The sequence below is a fragment of the Scardinius erythrophthalmus genome (assembly GCF_964197995.2).
Source record: "Scardinius erythrophthalmus genome assembly, chromosome: 21".
Lineage (NCBI taxonomy): Eukaryota > Metazoa > Chordata > Actinopteri > Cypriniformes > Leuciscidae > Scardinius > Scardinius erythrophthalmus.
Genome location: NC_138241.1, coordinates 13,199,106 through 13,223,022, shown reverse-complemented (window position 1 = coordinate 13,223,022; position 23,917 = coordinate 13,199,106). Strand labels below are relative to the sequence as shown.

The 23,917-nt window shown below is 36.7% G+C and overlaps 1 protein-coding gene across 1 annotated transcript in view; it reads right to left on the bottom strand.

Moving 5' to 3' along the window:
• The window catches only part of pcdh15a (protocadherin-related 15a), a gene marked incomplete at both ends in the record, with an annotated part of 242,137 nt that overhangs the window by 73,635 nt on the left and 144,585 nt on the right, over positions 1-23,917 (bottom strand). The window contains 2 exons of the mRNA XM_081351594.1: positions 6,848-6,960; positions 12,973-13,113. Coding sequence (XP_081207720.1) covers positions 6,848-6,960; positions 12,973-13,113 — 254 coding nt within the window. The remainder of the gene's footprint in view (positions 1-6,847; positions 6,961-12,972; positions 13,114-23,917) is intronic.

The window sequence follows — 23,917 nt, the reverse complement described above, 5'->3', positions numbered from 1 at the left end:
GATACCAGGGACACCGAAGCACCGGGGAATATGAAATTTGGTGGGCATGTAGCCCCACTACACTTCTACGGAAAAATTTCGTTTGGTCCCCGGGGGCCACTCCCCCCCCGCGCCCCCCCAAACCCCAAAAAATGCAGTTTTTCCTAAATAACTACCTGAACCGTGGCACCGAGGATGAAGAAATTTTTATGGTATGTTGGTCTACTAGACTTTTATGGAAAAATTTCGTTTGGTCCCCGGGGGCCACTTCCCCCCCCCTGCACTGGGGCCCCCGTAAATTTTTCGTCAACGATACCAGGGACACCGAAACACCGGGGAACATGAAATTTGGTGAGCATGTAGCCCCACTAGACTTCTACGGAAAAATTTCGTTTGGTCCCCGGGGTCCCCCCCCCCCCGCGCTGGGCCCCCCCAAACCCAAAAAAATGCATTTGTTATTGCTTTGTAATTTGTAATTGTAAACATTTGTAATTGTTATGGTATGTTGCTCTTAAGGGCCCACATCAACCTAGCCCATAATCACTCATTTGTGATTTGCGCCCCTCCCATAAAAAATGAAAATGCAATATTATTCTGCTTTAATCGCCCCTATCTTCAGTGGAGATGTTCAGAACTGCACCATATTTCATGTGTATGATTAACTTGACATCCTCTGGGGGTATCCTCTGCTAAGTTTTGTAGAATTTCATCCATGGGGGGGTATAAAATAAATTCATTTATGTGCACATTTAGTGACTGTACACTCATCGGCCTGTAGATGGTGCTGTTGAGCGAAGGGTTGCTGGTTTAGGATGATACTGTCACACACACACATGCAGGAATACAAACAAACGCAAGCATGCACACACACTGACATCCACACGCACAGACACACACCCATACACACACATACAAATCCACATGCACAGACACACACACACACACAAACACACACGCGCACACATGTACGCACACATACATACATGCACAGACACACACACACACACACACACAGACACACACATACACACACACACACACACACACACAGACAGACATGCACATACTATTACTTTTTTTAGGTATATACATAAACACGCAATACAGCCAAATTACTCCACGTCATTTATTTTTGTGGAAAGCCAGTGCAGGCCTGAGCGGCGGTCATATTTTGTACCGCGATGCGGTACATCTAGTTTTATTACTTATTATATTTTATATTATTAGTAGTAATTAAAATAATGATTATTATTAAAGGGTTACTTCAGGATTTAGCATTAAGCTTTGTATTAGTAGAAAACCTGTAGTATTTTCGAATTACCATGCTTTCCCCCCTCATATCCCCCTGAGACGAGAGATTTATGTATTTTTTGTCTGGAAAAAATCCTCCGATGACGCAAAAATCGTCATTTTGCGTCATCGGAGGATTTTCTGTCCAGAGGCTAAAGACTACAGCCAGTAGATGCCGTTGTTCCGCATGTTTTCAACCCGCCCATAGAGGGTGGGATCTCACTCACAGAATGTACACAGTATCAGCCGTCTTTCTTTGGAAGCTAAGCTAGCATGCTCTTGTTCTGTGGAGAAAGCTGAATAATAGGAGAAAGCTGAGTAAGTAGGGGTTACCATCTTCCTTTTCCCGGACTTGTCCGGCGGGCGAGACTGTTAAAAATGTCCGGGATTCGGCTTTTGCGTTCTGCGGTCGCCATTCATTGTTTACATGCACACCTCTCGTTTCAATCTAACTGAATTAATTCCGATCGGTGAATCTGACTGTAGTGTTTACATGAACGCTAAACAAGTGATCGGTTGATGTGCGCTTTACCCTTGCTAAGAAAATTTCCGCTCCTCCGTGAGAGATGCGAGACCCGGCGCGTCTCAGTAATGACGCCACCGGCCTCGCGCCGTTCTCCCGCGGCCGTCAGCCTCGTCCTGCTCGCCACAGTAAACATGATGAATGGCTACTGTAGAACACAAAAGCCGAATCCCGGACATTTTGGGTCTCTAAATCCCTGGCAAACTCATCGCTTACTTAGGCTAGCCTTGTTGTTTTCAACTGCGCACTCTTACCGATAGGCGTGGCCTCCTAAGGCAGCGAAGCAAGTGCATTCTGGGAGTTGTTGTCTTTCATCCACATAAGCCAAAAATACATTTTCTGGCTTTTCTCAGTCTAGAAAGCTCCAAATTAAAAAAATTCTCCACATTTCTTCTACTTAAATGACCTATTTTAAATACACATTCATCTTCCCAGAGGTGAAGTATCCCTTTAAAATAATGAAAAAATATATTATTAATAGTAGTATTATTATTATATTATTATTTATACTTTTATTATATTATTACATTTATACAATTATACCTAACTCTGCTGGCCATTGAGAGGATACTGGTCAAGTCACTGGAAAAGACGCCTAATTGGTACGACAGGGTCACAGAGCATTCTCTTGAAATGGGTAAAGGCAGAATTTACATATAAATAAATGGACAATTTTTATGATGTAGGCCAAAAATGAGCCTCCCCTCTTTGAAAGACCAGCAGCCGCCACTGATATCTATATCGGGGCTCTCAAGTTTTATCAAAAGCTTGGAGTGAGATCACATGCGGTTAGGGGAGGAGCCCTAATGGAGCCCCGCCCCTGCCCGTCCCCGCCCGTCCCCGCCCCCCAATTTTACCCATTGTTCATAATTAACCAGCACAAATTGAAATTATAACAATTGGTAAATCTGATAAATGACAGCAATTAATCACATCAAATATACTGTTTAATGTTATATTTCAAAATTACAAATATACAAAGATTACAAAAATATAACAAATTGCTCCAAACAGTTTGGAAAACAAATCTTTTTGCATTTTGAATGTGTCTAGTCAAAATGGTATAATGATTTATTGTGTGGTGGGACATTGTGAACAAATAGAGTATTAAGGTGTGTGTGTGTGTGTGTGTGTGTGTGTGTGTGTATGTGTGTGTGTGTGTGTTTGTGTGTTTGTGTGTGTGTACACTAGAGCCCGACCGATATATCGGCAGGCCGATATTATCGGCCGATATTAGGCATTTTCAAAACTATCGGTATCGGCATTTATAACGGCCGATAAATTAATATTTCAAAAATAAAATAAAAACGGACGAAACACCCTTCAACCATGTTATGAGTGTTGCCGTTGTATAGTTTGTCCACCAGAGGGCACTCTACACCGTCCCTGTTGGCAACACTCGTGTATAACGCGCCACACATTCAGCAACCTGCTGATCCAGCCCGAGTCGGGCAGAGAGAACCGCGAGTGAGATCAGCGGTGAATTGTGTTCATGGTGAGTTGGTAACGACTCACGAGACATACATTGCTTGAATAACAATTAAAAGAACATCCCTATCAGTTCTCTTAACTCAAATAAGGATGACAAAATTCGTGACTCATGTCCAGTTTTGCTGCGGTTAAATAAGCCGAGAGTGAAGCGGAACAACGCGACGTAAGCTATATTCACATAAAATGTTAACACTGCAGTTCACAAAAGTTCATAATGTGCATGTGCTTTAATGCTTTGTCGGTTAAACATTTAATTTTAAATACTGATGCGCTGTTCTAACGTGTGCGTTTCTCAGCGCGTACATGTGAAGCTCACATGCACTAAAAGCCTTTCTAGTACCAGCGCCTGGATACTGGACTAAGTTATCTTTCGAGTATTATTGTGCTAATACTGTTAAATACACACAATATTTACATAAACAATGTCGGTTGTCCGCTTGTCAAATGCGTGTACATTAGACGTGTCATGCTCAGCTCTTAAACAGACAGTAGCAATTGTAAACAGTTGCCGCTTGTCCTTAAAGGGATAGTTCACCCAATAATAAAAATGATCTCATTATTTACAGGCACTCTAATGTTGTTCCAACTGTATTAATTTCCTTCTAATATTTTTCTAATATTAATAGTTTGAAGAATGTGGGTAACCAAACAGTAGCTGGTCCCCATTGACTTCCAAAGGAGAAAAATATACTATGGAAGTCACTGGGGTACATCAACTGTTTGGTTACCCACATTCATCCAAATAACTTATTTTCAACAGAAGAAAAAAACAACTTGAGAGAGTAAATTATGACAATTTGAATTTGTTGTCAATTTGAATGTGAAATTGTTGTTTTTGTTCAAAGGACTAAACGTTTAGTCTTAAAAAAATCTTAAGTTTGTATTTTTATACATTTTATTTATCAGAACTTTAATATATTTTGATGTTCCTCTGTTCTGTTGTGACAATACAAGAAACAAGTTTCTTTTTAAAATGCATTATCATATTATTTTAGTTAAAACTCATAAATAACTACAAATAAACTAATGTTAGGGAAATTTGTTAATGTTTTGTTGCGCGTTTCTGAAAAAAAAATAAAAAATATCGTCCGATATATCGAATATCGGATTTTAAAACCAACAAATATTTGTACCGGTATCAGCCTTCAAAATCCTTTATCAGTCGGGCTCTAGTACCCATCAAAAGTTTGTACACACCAATTGTAAAGTGTGTCCAAACTTACTGTAATATAATACACATAAATAATATTGCTACTGTATTATAATATACACATAAATAATATCGGCCGATATATCGGTATCTGGCTTTTTTTTATCAGTATCGGCATCGGCGCCCAAAAATCCATATCGGTCGGGCTCTAGTGTACACAAGATTAAACACTCCAGCTTATGAAATGTGTTTTGTGTTGAAGAAAATACTCATTCTCATAAATCTTCATTCCTTCCCATACCCACTAACATTTCCCTTAGTTTCAGATAACGTAAGCTAGCCAAACTGAGACAAAGCTTCTGGCCTGGTTGCAAAGTAGAGTTTTTGACTCATCAATAATAATGTATACGATGGGCTATATATTACATGTTCTAGCCTAAAAATGTTAGACGAGCTTTCTTCCAACTTACCTTCTCCATCACTACGTGTGTTTGCGCGATGTTATTCGTTACCTAGTAACGAACGTACGGTGGCCGAGAATGTTCCGTCAACTTCCGTGTGTTTGCGCATCTATGTTGCCTAGTAACGAACGCACTTGGGACGAGATACGTGCTGGCGGCAGGAAACTTCACTTTGTGTGCCTGCACCTCGTATACAACGTTATATATATAAAGCTTGCAGGACAACTTGGTTGGCATTGCCTTTTCAGCGTGAGAAATACACGGTGTGGCGTGTGAGCGTGTGAACTGGTTAAATTGCGTGTGTCTCATGGCCAATGCGTGAGACTTGAGAACCGTCTATATATGTATTTAGACATTATCAGATGATTTCCTAGCATTAGGCTTGTTGTTAATGTGATAATTCTGCATATGGATATTGCAAATTGAGTTACATTAAACACAAGCCAGCAAATTCTCACCTCTGAAAGGTTATATTTCTTTTGGTAATTATAGATTTTACAGCCATTTTCAATGAAAATGAATTGATTTGTTAGTGTGAGTGATGAACAGCGTAGTGTTAACAGTTTCAAGAAATGCGGACGCCATAAGTCGCCTCAAGACCTTTCCTAAGGGACTTGTGGAATGGCCCATCGTGAAGGGATTGTTTATTTTCATTTTGAACGCTCCTAAAAGTAGTATCTAAAAGTTAGAAACAATCATTTCCATATTTAATTGAAATTATAATTAAATTACAACTGCTTCATTTAATTTTATTTTATGATAAGCAATTTTGATATGCTGGGTCATGAAGCGAAACCTGAGAACCATAAAGTATCAGCAGGAAAGCAGAACTATTATTTTTTTACCATTCGTTTAAAGTTTATAAGATTAATTACCTCTACTTTACCAGTACAGAACCGGGGATCTACAGAGAGCAGAGATTATGGCCAAAATAGCAAGTATATATATAAAAACGGCCCGAGGATAATCTTTCTTTACAAACAAAAGGTAGATGATTCAAAAACGGCAAAAAGTGTGGGAAAGTGTGAAGGAAAAGTGTGGTCAGTTGAAATCTGGTCAGTTGACCCAAGGTATCAGACAATACAAAAATGTTTCTAGACAAATTGGTTCAGAAGTTATAAGCTAAACTTTACATGAAAGTTTGAGCCATTATAATTTCATTGTGTTTCTCAACAGCATAATAAGACTTTTTTACTAGATTTACTAACAGCGTGTGCCAGCGCAAACCCTCTTTTGCCGTAAAAAAACTACTGTCATGATTTACTAAAGACACGCAGTGAAAAATCAGCGCTGAAAAGGCATGGACAGTTATTTTTGCGGCTGACCTTATTGCATATGCATTTGTAGGAGTTTCCCTTACAGATGCATTTAAATGAATCACGCAAGGTGATTTACTAAGGATTGCGCTCGTCAATTTACTGGTATCTGTGCCATTATTTGCAGGCCAAGAGATTAGATTGCGTTGTCATTCTGGAAATGATCCGGCTGCGTCTGTGTTCTTTAATTTGCTTGTCGTCAGTAGATCACGCGCAGAACTCTCCACTCCCAACGGCGCTTTTTTGGAATTGCGCTCTCACGCTAATTTGCTGTGTTTAGTAAATCTGGCCCTTTGTGTCTCTATTAATCAGAATCAAAAAACGTCTCTAACATTCAATTTTAAAGCCCCTGTCATGCTAATCCAGACTCTTCAACATCCACATTACTGACAAGCTGCAGACGTACCCTTTGGAAACAACAGCGTTTCAGAGCTGTAGACCCGCTCCATAGTCATATTCAACCTGCCTGCAATTCTAGTCACATATTCACAGATAACACTCATTACTCATGCAGAGATTCTGAATCAGCCTGCAGGGAATATGTGCTAAACTAATTCTGACTCACAGAGCTCAAAGAGAACATGTCATAAATAAGTATATGTCTGTTCCTTTGCTCTCTACAGACAACGGCACCCACCTGTACTCTTCCTCAGTGAAGATGGGAATCCTGGAGGGCTGAAGCACAGTGATTTCCACTGTGGTTCTGTTCATCTTCACCGGCTCTCCATCGTCATAGGCGATGACCACCAGCTATGAGAAGACGTTATGAAAAATACATTAAAATGCAGTTCATACAGACAATGACTTGTGTCTGAATTAAAATTTTCATATTTTTGTGGGCCATTGTCTAGATTGTAACAAAAAATGAAATTCTTTTAGCTAAAAAACAACACATTTTTGCAGAATATTTTTATATTAAATAAAATAAAATTCTTCCATGAGGGGCTTTGGCATCACGCCAGCTTTGTTTACAGGTGTACCGTTAAAAAACGTGACACACACATCTGGAAATCCTGGAGAATTCAACCAATCAGATGACGACTTTGAAACTCCCAAAGTGTTTCCCATTGTTTGTGTGTCGTATGCAACAGACATTTTTATTGCTGATGGAAACATACATAAAAATAACCATACAGCACAAAAAAATAAATCAATCAAATACAAATAAGAGGGCCATAATATTACATAAAAATAATCACATGAACATCCCAAAAGAAGAGCAAATTCTAACCCTCCTTAACTTATTAGCAGATATTGACATTCAAGTAATTTTCCATTTCTTTTAAGAAGACAGAAGACAGGTTTACAGTTTGATCATATGCATTTGTGAATGTAACATTTAAATGAATTATAATAAAAATAAATTCATAATAAAACAGATCATTTATGTTGTGGGGTCTGAGTCGAAATACCCAAATACAATGTTTTCTCAGATGTATTGAGAAGCTTGGCAGATTCTTACACTTGACAAAAACACCAATGTAATTCCAAAGACAAGACATTTTCCAATCAAGGTTTTCAAACAAATTATTCCATAAGGAGATTACAGAAATCAATTTCTAAAGAAATAAAGATCTTATTTTATTTTATTTTTTTTTGGCTTAACTCAGAAAAACAAATTTGACCAATAGGTGTATCACAAGGTTTATGAAAGGATGCAATAGGCAATGAAGAGTGATTACAGTTTTTAAATAGCATTCACAAACCAGACTAATGCAATAGCTCCCATAACTATAGTAAATTAGTTTGGGGTTATTATTGGTATTTGGAGAAAAAATGTGAGTACCTGAACAAAATACCTTGATTATTAAACAACTGCTCCACCAAAAGCAAACCATTACCAATTATCCTCAAAAAAAGATTTGATCTTAAATAAATTGTTCTTATTGTTCCAAAAAAAAATATATATATATATATTTATAAATTAGAGCCCGTGCTCAGAAAACATGCTGATGAAAGTTGTAAAGTTTTGATAGAGAATTTAGATTTAGATGTCATAATTACACATTAAGAGAAAACGAATGCCACCAAATTGTGAAAAAACAAGTTAAGGAAAAACATTTCAATTAGAAGCTGGTTTTGATAGGTATTGATTCAGCCCATTAGTTTTAAATGTATTGTTGAGGGAATCAAAATCAATAAAATCCAGACCACCATTATTTTAAGACTTTAGTATGACCGACTTACTCGTATATGTGATTTGTTTTTCCATAAAAACATTTTTGTGTTACCCAGCTCCATTGTCAAACGTATAACAACCCAGCGTTGAGTTATTTATCGCAGGCTTTTCACATCATCTTCAGAAGAGAGCAATTCTAGCAGTGACATTGAATTGGTGTATTTCTTCTGTAAAATATAGGTTTGTGTACATTTTATTAAAGGGATAGTTCACTTTAAAATTAAATTTTGGTATATTTTAGCTTACCTCAAGGGCATCCAAAATGTAGGTGTCTTTGTTTCCACAGTCTCAATTTTGATATTTTTAAGTCAAACCGTTCTTGTCTGTCAGTCATATACAGTAATGCAGGTCTATGGTCACTATCTGAAAGAGCATGCACAGAGTCCAAATTAAAACAATTCCCCATCGTAAGTACACATTGATGGCCTAAGACACGAAACGAGCGGTTTGTGTGAGAAAACGAACAGTATTTATATCGTTTTTACCTCTACACAACCACGTCCAAGTGATCTGAGGGCGCACGCGCTTCCCGATGTGTGACGTGTGCGCAGACTGGCTTAGTCTGCGCAAGCGCCGGAAAGTGTACAAGAGGTAAAAACAATATAAATACTGTTCGTTTTCTCACACAAACGGCTCGTTTCGTGTTTATCATGTCATGTGCCATCAATGTGTACTTACGATGGGGAATTGTTTAATTTGGACGATGGGGAATTGTTTTAATTTGGACTCTGTGCATGCTCTTTGAGACAGTGACCATAGACCTGCATTATATGACTGACAGACAAGAACGGTTTGACCTAAAAATATCAAAATTGAAACTACTGCGGAAAAAAAGACACCTACATCTTGGATGCCCTTGAGGTAAGCTAAAACATACCAAAATTTAATTTCAAAGTGAACTATCCCTTTAAATCTATGTATGTATGTATGCATGTATGTATTTTATTTTATTTTACTTGCAAACTTGTTTGAAAATAAAGTCGGTACACTCATGTGTATTCAAGGTAAAATGAAAAAATTGCATTACTTTTCACTTGATAGTTAAAACATGTAGACATTCCTAATTAATTTTATTTATTGAAAATGCTATAATTATTTTTTTGCTTCAAAAGAATTTGAAATCAACATGACTGAACAAATAAATGGCAAATATCTTTTTTTTTTTAATCACATTTACATTATCTTGGACATCATTATTTGTCACTGAACCATAACCATTGTGCCACAAGAAGAAAAACAAAACAGCTTTTTTAATAAACGTTACAGTCTAATATATTATTTTACACACAGACAGACATGTCTAATTTTTGCTCAGGCACTTTATAGTGGCACAAAGAATACAAAAAATTTAGATGTGCATTTATTGATTAAACGACTTGTCAGCCACTATTTACAAATTAACACGGTAAAACCTACATTTGCTCAATGGTAAATTGATTTAATCTCACTTAACGTTAGGCTAATTCATTTATGTATTGATTCAGGTCATAGTAGAGGAGACAGTAACTAAAGAGTCCACGAGTTGGTGAATGTTATATCAGAAATACACATACGCAATTGTTATCATTTTAATCCAGTGACTCCCCCTTCTTCCCCCTCTTTTTAATGATCAATGATAAATTACTGACCCTGAAGAACATCATTTGTCAGAGATAACTGGACTTAGCTTGAGATTGACTGCTATAAATAAACAGTGTCATTGTTGTGTTTTGTGCTTTTTCCATCATGAGAAGCAAATAGAACAATATTCTGTTCTGGTTGACAAAAGTATAATTCCGTGACTCATTAAAAGAACAGTATGACATAAAGAGCAACATCTATTGCTTATAAGGCATCCATGTGCGTAACTGGACACATGACATGAAATTCATGCTGGTATTTTATTGGCGGCCATCTGACAAAGCATTTCCAATTTTCATAATCTTAAAACATTAGAATGAGAGTCAAACTGACCTCAGCTCAGCAAAACTTTTGATTGATGTTGGATTTCAATAACATGAAAGAGACACACTTTGCAAAGAGGTTCAGTTTGTTAGCATTATCTAATTCATGAGGTGTCATGAACTAAAAATTTACAGTACTGCAGCATTTCTACAGTACATTTCAGGTTTAATACATTAACTAATGTTAATTTATACATTTCAAGTACATTTTAACATTATTTAATGTATTATTTTCTGTATTATGAATGAACATGAATTAACAATGAATAATAGTTTATTAATAAAGTAACATTAACCTTAATTTAAATAAATAAAAAACACTCTAAACGTAGTTCATTGTAAGTTCACAATACCTAATGCATAATTAATTGAACACTGTTTTAAAGTGTTCCCATAAAACTTGAAATCTGTAACTTTAGTATGTCCAAAAATCAAATGCATTCAAGCCATTTTAATTTTCCTTCCTGTTCTTTACAAAATGATGTGAAATGACGCATTATACTGTTTTAAAGGTTCCTAATTTGTTTTGGAGGTCTCCTGCAATATATTTACATGCATCCAAGGTCTAAAAATGCTTAGCATTCACTGCAGCATCACCTCTTTTCTCAGTGTCTGAAACAGTTAGATCAAGGATCTGGTCTCTCTAAAACCCTCCTTTCTGTGAGCCTACTCTGCTCTGACTGGTCAGATGTTGAGCCCAGTCTGTTGTGATTGGTCTACAGCTTACAGCGCATATCGAACACAAAACGTCCATTACCATATCTGAATTTCAGCTCCTGAGGCTTCCTCAGCGCTTGATACACAGTGATACGAACAGTAACAATAGCATCGGTTTTACCATATCAATTATCACGAGCCTCATCCTTTGAAAGTGCATGCAAAGTGGATTTGCGTCTTCTCGACATGACGATAACATGAACCAAACTCATCCTCAGATACAACTACAGTGCTATGCATAAGTTTAGACACCCATGCTAAAGTTGACTAAAAAGAGGTATAAAAAATCATCTTTTGGAAATTGAACTTAATGCCTTAATTAAAAAAAAATTGGAAAAATCCAACCTTTAGGACACAAATTTTCTTTGTGAATGAATAATGTACCATAAATAAATAAATGTTCTTCCTTAAAATACAGGGTGCATAAGTTTGGACACCCCTATGTTAAATTCCCATAGAGGCAGGCAGATTTTTATTTTTAAAGGCCAGTTACTTCATGGATCCAGGATACTATGCATCCTGATAAAGTTCCCTTGGCCTTTGGAATTAAAATAGCCCCACATCATCACATAACCTTCACCATACCTAGAGATTGGCATGGAGTACTTTCCATAAGATCATCTCTCAATGCAAATCAAACCAGCTATTAGGCTAACTGAAATAAAACCATGCCAATCTCTAGGTATGGTGAAGGCTATGTGATGATGTGGGGCTATTTTAATTCCAAAGGCCAAGGGAACTTTATCAGGATGCATAGTATCCTGGATCCATAAAGTAACTGGCCTTTAAAAATAAAAATCTGCCTGCCTCTATGGGAATTTAACATAGGGGTGTCCAGACTTATGCACCCTGTATTTTAAAGAAGAACATTTATTTATTTACGATACATTATTCATTCACAAAGAAAATTGGTGTCCTTAAAGGTTGGATTTTTCCAAAAAAAAATAATTAAGGCATTAAGTTCAATTTCCAAAAGATGATTTTTTATTCCTCTTTTTAGTCAACTTTAGCATGGGTGTATTAACTTATGCATAGCACTGTACAGTGTTTGAGTGCATGCAAAAATGTGAGTACCTGAACAAAATACCTTGATTATTAAACAGCTGCTCCACCAAAAGCAAACCATTACAAAACCAAATATCATAAAACAAAGATTTGTTCTTGAATAAATTGTTTTTTTATTGTTCCAAATAAAACACCTCTGTGGTGAAAAAATATATTTATAAATTAGAGCCCATGCACAGAGAAACTGTCAATGAAAGTTGTAAAGTTTGATAGGAAGTGTAGATATGTCATAATTACACAATAAGAGAAAATTAATGCCACCAAATTGTGTAAAAAAACAAACAAGTTTGCTGGTTTTGATAGGTCTTGGTTCAGCCCATTAATTTTAAATGTATTGTTGAGGAAATCAAAATCAATAAAATCCAGACCACCATTATTATAAGACTTTAGCATGATCGACTTACTCATAGGTGATTTGTTGCCGATACCCTCTGTAAGCTGTAGACCAATCACAACAGACTGGGCCATCTGACCAATCAGAGCAGTGTTTGAGGGCTAAAGCAGACATTGTTCGCGAGCAGCCAATGAAGACCATAGGCTGCCATTATGCTAATTTAGTAGTAGTAAAGTAGGTTCATGCAGGAAGTGAGACTGGGATTACTGACAACACTTTTTAGGCAGTTCAGAATCGTTCTTTCTTTTAGGAGACAAAAACTCCATTTATCGTGAACTTTTACTTTCCAGACTTTTTACATTCACAAACAGCTATGTTACACGCTACATGAAAGGTAATATCCTAAAAAAAGCATAATAGGGGCACTTTAAAATCACACTAGGCTGGATTCAAACTGGATTTTGACACAAGTGAAGTAACAGTTCTTTTAACAGTAGAAAAACAGCCTGTCGGCCCAGACTCACCTTGAAAATGGCGTTAGGTTGCTCATTCAGGTTGACTTTGGTGATAACTCTTCCTGTGTCCGTCTCTACATCAAAGATACTTCCACTGTATGGTGACAGATCCTGATCCACTCTGTAGCGCACTTTACTGGCAGGCGTACCCTAAGGGAGGAACACGGTTAGTATCAACACGTCCCTAGAGCAGACCTACTTAGATTTAAATGACCAAATATGGTGTATCATTATATTTAATTCTATGCATCACATTATTATATAATTATAGATTGCTATTGTTATCACTGCTTCAAAAGGGGCTTAATTATATGAAGAGTGCCATCTGAAATTTTCTACTAGAATGATCATTTTTATCAAGCCTGTATATTTAAATTCAGTCATTTCACTTAAATGGCAATGAAAATTACCTATTAATTGTCATTTAAGTGAAATTACTGAACTTAAATGTACGAACTTGATAAAAATGATCATTCTAGAAGAAAATTTCAGATGGCACTTAGAGGCTTTTGCATCTGAACTCTTCATATATTCTTTCTATGACATCAAATTGTAGTCATTTGCAGAATATTTTCTAAGCTGCTATTGTCCATACAACAAAAGAAGGCAGAAAGCAGTGGCTTTCAAGCTCCGAAAAGGACAAAAATGTCCTCATTTGCATTTTTCAAGTCTTTTAAAGTCATACAATATTTTAGATATTGTGAAAGTTAAGTCATTGATAATTTAAAATTATACATCCCTTCAGCTTTTACATCAATCACATCAAGTGCCACTGCAATGCACACTATCATTCAAAAGTTTGGGTCAGTAAGATTTTTATTTTGAAAGAAATTAAACATTTATTCTGCCACATTATGGGCACATTAAATTAATCAAAAGTGACAGTAAAAATTTGTGATACAAAATATATTTATTTCAAATAATTGCTGCTCTTTTGAACTTTTTATTCATCAAAGAATCCTGAAAAAAAAATTCATCACGGTTTCAACAAAAATATTAAACATCACGACGGTTTTGTGTTTCTTGATCACCAAATCAGCATATTAGAATGATTTCTGAAGGATAATGTGACACTGAAGACTGGAGTAATGATGCTGAAAATTCTGCTTTTTTATCACAAGAATAAATTATATTTATATAATTAAATATTAAAATATAAAACAGTTATTTTTACCCTTAAACGCACACCTCAGGTCTTTAGTGACCCGGGACGTCATTCACTACCCTCTTCCTTATTCATTTTTTAAAGTTAGACATCAACCTTCTTAGTATTCCTCAATCAATTCATTATATAACAACAATAAATAATAAAATTATAGAAGAATGCCTGTTTTCCCATTATTTTTTTGTAAAAATTGTATAGTGTCACTAACGACCTGAGGTGTGTAACAGTGTAAATTTCTGCACAACAATAATTTAATCTTTGATGACTGAATAAGTTCAATTCACATTTACCCCACAAGGTGTCAATGTCTGATACACAGTGACGAAGTTACGTATCACTCATATTTACCGCAGGCAGAAAACAAAAGAATAGGAAGTATCATCAGCAAAACTTGAAACGACTCAGCGATTTACTGCTGAGAAAGTACTGAATGCACACTAAAAAATTGCTGTAAAAATGGCCAAATTTTGACAGTATACATTTACAGTACATTGCTGGCAACCACAGCTGCCAGTAGATTACTGTCACAGTCACTTGATGGTGGATCTGTTAAAGAAGCTGTCAGCAATAAAAATATTGATTTTGAAGATGTTAAAAAAATGATAGTTTTGAGAATATGTTTGAGATCGCAAATATGAGCCAGATGCTGAATGTACTGGGAAATGAGCTCTGACGAGGACAGTGATGATGGTATACAACTTCTGTTCAAACTGAACCCTTCCGAGCTCAAAAATGTGACAAAATATGCTTTATTTTATTCTTTTGTAATTGTTACTCTAATATCAGTAGAGTTTTATATTATCGCATCAGGAAGAAATCCATCCGTGTTAGATATAGATCCGGGTCGCTAAAGACCCGAATATGTAATAGTGATTGACAAAACATTCATGCATTTAAGGGTTAAATTGTAATAATAAATCACAATATCACTGTTTTAAATGCATTTGCATCAAATAAATGCAGCCTTGGTGAACAAGGAAACAAGGAACTAAAGAAAAGGCTTCTTTTACAAACATTTAAAAAAATCTTACCAACCCAAAACTTTTGAACGGTAGTGTAAGTGAAAGTAATGCTAACAATTTGAATATGTGAGAGAACAATGTTTGAGAACACAAAGTTATCATATGTTATCAGATCACTTGGAATATAGCAGATGTGCCAAATGGACTTTTTTTTTTTTTAACTTGACAGAATATAGTCAAAAATATGTTAGAATGTATGGCAAAGAACAGCTTGAACATTCTGCAAAGCATCTCCTTTTCTGTAAATCATACGGGTTTAGAATGACATGAGGGTGAATAAATAATGACAGAATTGATATTTTTGGGTGAACTATCTCTTTAAAGCATTGACTCCTCTTTGAATAGCAGGTTTGAGCTTCCTCAAAGGTCTCTCGGGCATCATGTTTTGTAGAGCTACAGAGAGCTCTGTCTGCCGCACCTCATTCTACTGATACTTTACAGCTCTTCCGTCTGGCTGAATCATAAATGTTTGATGCTTTGTGCTGTGGTAAACATACAAAGTCATTTATACTGCAGGAGAAAGAGACAAACAACATCGCATTTACATCAATAACAGCCAAGAAATTCGTTTCTAGTCTTTTCTAGTCAAGTCCATGTCACAATTTTTCTATAGCTTATTATTTGTGTCATATGTCTTTAGCACCCCCCATGTTTTCAAAGCATTATTTAACGAAGAAATGCATAATTTAACAGCTTCTGTGGCAGGTCATGAGAATAAACAGCACTGTAGTCTGCTTGACGGCAGACGGCATGAACAGGAAGAGTAAAACAGACAGATTTACCTCAGCTGACCACCTTAATCTCTGTTAAGACGATCACACCACTACGTTTAGGGAAAGTAAAGTTAAATCCGATGACCTGACATTACTGTATCACTCGGTGCCGTCCCGGTTTTCATCTGTAAAATCCAGCCATGATATCAAATAAGAACATCAAATGCAGACAAAATATGCTATAATGAATGTACTAGAGAAGTTAAACGCCCATGCATTACCCAATTCCTGGACACCGAGAGAAAAAACAAAACAAAAAACAAAACAATCAATTTTAAAAATCACTGCTAAAATGACTTCATGCTTATAGTCATGATATATTATCTTGGTTACACTTTTCAATAAGGTCCCATTAACTATCAATAATTACAGTACATCTAGCATTAACAACTAACATTAACGCCCCCTTGCAGTCAATACTTTTATCCCCTAAAACTCATCTTCGATAAATCAAAATTACATATTTAAACGTCATCCCCTCCCCCATGAGAAAATAATGTCATCATGCCTTAAAGTAACACTAGGTAACTTTTGCTCTCTGTGTCCCCCTACAGTTGGGAAACAGTATTGTTCTCTACTACTGTCGTAAACTCTGTCATCCTACATGCACGTGCATTTGTTGACAACCATGATAGCCCTGAACACTGTAGGAGGAGTTCACATGCAGGTGTTCTGCTTGCATCGTGTGTGAAATGTCTTCATCCCAGGTACAGTGGCATATATTTCAGCATGTCATATGAATATAATTTCATGTGTTTTTTTTTTTTTTTAACGCCAAATGATCGCGATGCTCACGTTTACAAGCCAGCATCATTATAGTAGCCTAGTCTATTGGTTACCGTTTTACTGAATCTATATGATACTTCAATGCAATGTTTGAGTGGTAGATAATAACCATATATCGTCAATATTATAATATCAAGCTACCATAGATGAATCTGCAAATTTTACAAATCGATTTGCATTATAGCTTGAGGCGTCCGAATTTAAGGAAGTGGGGGTGGTGGTGGAAGTGACGTAGGCTATATGCCGTAAAGCAGTCAAATTTTGTAGTTCTTTTTGTTAGCGGGTTACTACCCGAAACCCGAAGTTTAAAAGTACGATTAAAAACGATACAGACCCCGTCAGGCTATGGCAGACATGTCATTCAACCTACTGTAAGTCGATGTACCATCACAAGAGACTTGGAAATATTTTATGAAGGTTGAAAAGTTACCTAGTGCTGCTTTAAAATAGTTTGAATGTAACTCTACACCCTTGCTTAATTTAGCATAAACACTCTCATGAATATGCAAATTAGTCCACTCAATCACACCAGCTCAGACTATCTGATCCAAACCGTGTCTTTGAGTCTTTAGTTCACTGAAGTTTTAAGGAGAAAATACACAGCAATCCTGTTGACTGATGAATTTGCAAAAATATTAAGGCATGATATTAAGCTCTGAGAGCTGGTCCAACAGTTTTTAATTTGACATCATGGCTTGAGACACTAGTGGCATCAATTATTTAATTAAAAATGAATTAGAAAATAGATAATTGTATTAATATTAAACAAATAGTGCAGATGTGTGTTTTTTTTTTGTCTATTCATTGTTGCTGTGCTGTGGCACAATAAAATACATAATCTTGATCTTTAATTTCTCACAAGTATTGATATATGAGATGCATATCAGATATGCAGTTAATTGTATTGATTAAACAAAATATCATGTAATTAATTAGATAAAATTACACACACACACACACACACACACACACACACACACACACACACACACACACACATATATATATGCATATATTGTCACGTTTTGAGTTTGTCTTTTGTTCTGTTTGTGTGTGTCTTTTTAGCTTCTCTCTATGTCTGCTGTGTATATACGCCCTCAGTTTGCGTTAGTTCTTTGTTCTGGTATTAGGAGCTGTTGTTTACACAACACCATTTTCAACTAAAAACGTAAAACTTACGAGTTTTGGCCGTTCGTCGACACGACAACAGCATTTTGGGTGCCTGAAAACGCAAACTTAAAGAACGAGATATAAAGTGCAAGTTTTTGAAAACGGCCTCCGTGTAATCAACGAAAACGCGAATCTCTGAAGATGATGACGTCATGCACATGCGTATTACGTGTTCAGTCTATAGTGTTCAGTCATTAGATCGCCATCTAATGGCCAGGCAGCAGAATTAGAATAAAGGGTTTTTAGTCATTTTAGCAGATCCGTGTGAATGGGGATCGTTTTGACAATGGTGTCGTCTGTACGTGGAAAACTCAAAGGAAAAACTTCTCAGTTTTAAGCATATAGTTGTCATGTAAACATACCCTTAGTCTTGTGTAAGCTTTGTAGTTCTGTTATTTCTCCATCGATACTCGTGTCTTCTGTTTGTGAATTTAAATACAACTTCTGTGGTTTTGGATTTCTGCTTACAGTGAGTGTTTAACTATACAGTGTGATATATATATATATATATATATATATATATATATATATATATATATATATATATATACACACATATATACACACACTCACCTAAAGGATTATTAGGAACACCATACTAATACTGTGTTTGACCTCCTTTCACCTTCAGAACTGCCTTAATTCTACGTGGCATTGATTCAACAAGGTGCTGAAAGCATTCTTCAGAAATGTTGGCCCATATTGATAGGATAGCATCTTGCATTTGATGGAGATTTGTGGGATGCACATCCAGGGTACGGAGCTCCCGTTCCACCACATCCCAAAGATGCTCTATTGGGTTGAGATCTGGTGACTGTGGGGGGCATTTTAGTACAGTGAACTAATTGTCATGTTCAAGAAACCAATTAAAAATGATTCGAGCTTTGTGACATGGTGCATTATCCTGCTGGAAGTAGCCATCAGAGGATGGGTACATGGTGGTCATAAAGGGATAGACATGGTCAGAAACAATGCTCAGGTAGGCCGTGGCATTTAAACGATGCCCAATTGGCACTAAGGGGCCTAAAGTATGCCAAGAAAACATCCCCCACGCCATTACACCACCACCACCAGCCTGCACAGTGGTAACAAGGCATAATGGATCCATGTTCTCATTCTGTTTACGCCAAATTCTGACTCTACCATCTGAATGTCTCAACAGAAATCGAGACTCATCAGACCAGGCAACATTTTTCCAGTCTTCAACTGTCCAACTTTGGTGAGCTTGTGCAAATTGTAGCCTCTTTTTCCTATTTGTAGTGGAGATGAGTGGTACCCGGTGGGGTCTTCTGCTGTTGTAGCCCATCCACCTCAAGGTTGTGCGTGTTGTGGCTTCACAAATGCTTTGCTGCATACCTCGGTTGTAACGAGTGGTTATTTCAGTCAAAGTTGCTCTTCTATCAGCTTGAATCAGTCGGCCCATTCTCCTCTGACCTCTAGTATCAACAAGGCATTTTCGCCCACAGGACTGCCGCATACTGGATGTTTTTCCCTTTTCACACCATTCTTTGTAAACCCTAGAAATGGTTGTGCGTGAAAATCCCAGTAACTGAGCAGACTGTGAAATACTCAGACCGGCCCATCTGGCACCAACAACCATGCCACACTCAAAATTGCTTAAATCACCTTTCTTTCCCATTCTGACATTCAGTTTGGAGTTCAGGAGATTGTCTTGACCAGGACCACACCCCTAAATGCATTGAAGCAACTGCCATGTGATTGGTTGATTAGATAATTGCATTAATGAGAAATTGAACAGGTGTACCTAATAATCCTTTAGGTGTGTGTATATATATACTGTATATAAAAACCTAAATACTGTAATCCAAAAGAAAAAAAAAAATTAAGCTTTCCCTCTGGGTTAGGCCATGAAATTAGACAGGTCTTATTCCTGCTATTATGGGATCAAATCAGTTAACTGTTTAAGATATGACATTCATGAGTCCTTTTCAGCGGGTGTCACTGTCAACACTCAAATGTGAGTCAGTCACATTAGTGGGACACATTAAGTTTCTGCCTGGTTGTTATATTCATGCTGTGGCGGTGTGATTAATGGCTGCTGGTTCTTCTGCTCTGTAGTGACACTTCAAGGATAGAAGTCCATTACTCATCACTTTAAATCTTTTCAAATAAAAGGAAGTCGCCACTCAGGACATGAGGTTCAACTTGCATAAAGGCAAAGGAGGAGCTTTCATTACCCAGTGACCTTTGCAGCCGTGCATATAAATACCTTGTCATTATCTCATTCACCGGCGCTGTCTGGAAATGTAGCTGTGCTCGTACTGTAATCAGAGTTTGAGCAGGACCCTAATGAGGAACGATCACTTCCTGTCTTTGTTCTGCTACACACTTTTCCTATCAAGGCTGTTTGAGGAAGGGGATTTTAAAAGTGAGAATTATCTGACTTTAATTCCAGTCATGCCTGAGAGAGACAGAAATTGAACTGCTCCATGTCTCCATGGTGATTCACAACACAACAGGAATGATGAATCTGGTATTTCAGTGGGGCATCCAGGGTCATAAAAAAAAAAGTTCTTCCCAGACATCAAAACAAAAACGCACTTGCCACACACACACACACACACACACACGCGCGCACAATAAACACATATAATGTCCGCTTAGACTCTTCCGTAAACCTTGGCTGTGTTCAGCAGACGTGTAAGCTTGCGAGAATAAAATATGAGCATGCTCGGGGCTCAACAATAAGGAATTCCAGTGTGAAGTAACATATTTTGGAAGCTATATTAAATTCAAACTTGAAATGTAAAGCACGTTTTCAAGAGCAAAAACGCATTCTCTCTGATCATTCCCTTACGCCTATCACTCAGAAGTAAAAAAACAAACAAAAAAACAAAACTAAAAGAAACTAAAGTGCTTCTACTCATCCAGGCGGATGAAGAAAACGCCTCAACGTTATTTCAGTCATTACCACTCATTTCCGATGATTGACATCACAGAGTATACCTGTATTTTGGTACTGATGATGTGTGAATGGTATCTTACTGGTAAAAGATGGAACGCTGATGCTTGTGTGAAAAGCACATTTGTGCATTTATCCGAAAAGTTGTTCTTGTAATTTTACTGTAATTTACCAGGATTCCATTATTAAAAATACATTTCAAATTTTCATTTTTGGATGACTCATTCTTTTAACTCTTAGCCTGACACAGACTATCTTGTCTCTTGCCATTGTCAGCATCCTTGAACTCAAAATAAAAAAAAGAATACAATAAAAACCCAACTAAAAACCACAGGCAGCGTTGTGTCTGTCTTGAAGGTTAAGCTCCATGTCAGAGAATCCCAGCAACACACACCTCTCTCTGACACACTCTTGTCCTCTACGGTGACGTGAGTACACAGGGTCCTGCTTGTACAGGGGTATTTAGAGTCATCTTAAAACACCCTTCACTGTCCAATCTCACCTGCTGTCAAGAATCGTCCAGTTTCGCAAACAATGAACCAGACTATTTAAATGTTGAGTAAGCATTATAATTGACTGCAGGATAAGCAGAGTGTGCGGTAATGATGTGATTGCTTGCAGATCGCATGTAAAGGACCTATCAGCCTGGGGCCTCTAGAATTTTATGACTGAACTATATATGTATGTAAATAGACAACATCTATAGTAAATTGTAAAATTAAAATACTCTTGATTACTATTTATTTTAAATACTTCACTGTTTTTACTGTAGTTTTGATCTTACAGACCCCAGACTTTTGAAAACTACACTGTAATCCCCAAAGCTCAAATTAATTCATTGGTTTGAGTAACCAACTCAAATGAACTTGTATTAGTATTCTGAACTTTCTTTTTCTTTTGAGTTCACAAAACTGACGCATTTTAAGTAATCTAAATTGTTTCATTGGTTTGTTTTATGAACTTTTTCTCTTAATTAGACAAACTTAAATATCTATTTCCCAGCATGCTTTGTCATGACACTCAAAAGTGAGAGTAAATGCTAAAATGAAGTGTTATATGATGTTTTTGGTTCAAGGTTAAATGTTAAGTGAGTTAGGGTTTTGCAAGTTTAGAAGAGTTTCTTTTATGTTGATTTTTTGTAGGGTTGCCATCATGGTGACGAATGGAGCATGAGCTTAGTTTGAGAAAAGGTATATGTTAAATGTTTCAATTTAAATTGTATTTATGTAACTGAGTACCTATTTTTATTTTTTTTTAGTTTAACCAAATTATTTGGGCTTACAGTGTATAGTGTATATTTAAGCCATTCCTATGTGGAATATACAATTTTATGAACCCATTTAAAACCATATTTTAATCAGTCAATGTTTAGTTGAACAAGACGTGGGCTAAAAAGTGGTTCCAGCACCCCTGCTGTTCCCTTGAATGTACCGTAAGCAGCACCAATCATAGCTCAAATTCAGTGACAACTGCAACGACCACGCAGCGAAACATTAAAAGCTACAAATTTCAAAAGCAACATCTCAGTTCATTTTAACACCCACTAATGACAAGGCCATTCCTGAACACACATTGAAAACAATTTGTCTGTATTACAGGCACCCCTGCTGTTTCCCTTAGAGGAAAGTGATGGGAACAAAATTGACCGTGGCAAAAAAGTGAGGCTGTAAAAGTCGCCTACAGTTGTTTGTGAAGTTTGGCAGTTGTAAAAGACAAATCAACGCACTTTAAAAATACGTTTATACACTAACTACATTCAGAAGTCTTTGAAACTTAGATGTCATTGTGGTCCAGAGTTACTGACAGCCTATAAAGTCTGCTAACGACACATCCTCACACAGCATATAGAGATGCAGAAACCCACAAAACATCTTTCTGTTTTACAGTCTGTGGATGATAAACATTTACAGGCATTCAGCGCATCTCCAGCCCCTGGCGTACACTGCCACTCTGAATAAACCAAACCTCAGGCAGCGAATAACCTTGTTTATGTAATTTATAAGGCAATAAGAGATGTGTGTCTTTGCTATACTGTAATGGCCTTGCGTTTCCCTCCAGCTGTAAAAGTTGTAGAGGCATGCTGGGCTGCATTCTAAAACCCAATATATGTTTTTACTCTCTGATGAAAGCACAAGAAATTATATACGGATTCACTGCAGTGTCAAAATCTCTGTGTCGTTGCGTGTAATTTCATTTCTGAGTCGTCTAGCATGCGAGAAAGAGAGGCCGGTCTCCAGATGGCAAACGTAAAACGGCTTTGTCAGATCAATCAAATAAAGATGCAGAAAGAGAGTGACAGCGCCGAACAAACCGATTATCCACAACAGCAGACTAACATGTTAACCGAGGGACATGTAAATAGGTACACTAGCGGGAGTCTAATCTCCCATACAGAGTACAACACTATGAATACTTCAGATGAAGAAATCCAAATGAGTTTACAGAGTCCAGGGATGAAATCATGCACTCAAATAATAAATGAACTGTCTAGTCTTATCTCAAACTTTTAGTCATTTGGAACACACTTGACGTTGCCAGGGCCACGATTTGCCAGTATTTACATTGGAATACATTTAAAATGACTGTTTGTTGAACAAAAAACAAACAATCTAATTAATTTGGATTAAAATTTGTAATCTTATTTGGATTAAAAATTTAACATAAGACCAACTTTTGTACTTTATTTAAATATGACTTTCTTTTTATTTTAGTAGGTTTTTTTGTTCCATTAAAAAATATGAATAATAATTTTCCTTTTTAACATTCATATTGTATAAACCATACAAAAGTTTGGGGTCAGTTATTTTCAATTTAAAGGTATAGCGGAGGATTTTTTACTTCCGGGTGGATAGCCTATACTATTGGTCCTCCTAATTGTCAATCATTCTGGTGAATCAATCAAACTTTTCAAAAAGTGGAGAGGGCGGGTCTTATCTAAAATTCGGAAAGATCCTCCGCTATACTGTACCTTTAAATAGAAAATAACTGTTTTCAATTTGAATATATTTTAATATGTCATTTATTCCTCTGATGCAAAGCTGAATTTTCAGCATCATTACTCCAGTCTTCAGTGCCACATGATCCTTCAGAATTTAGTTTTGTTTTGGTCATATGG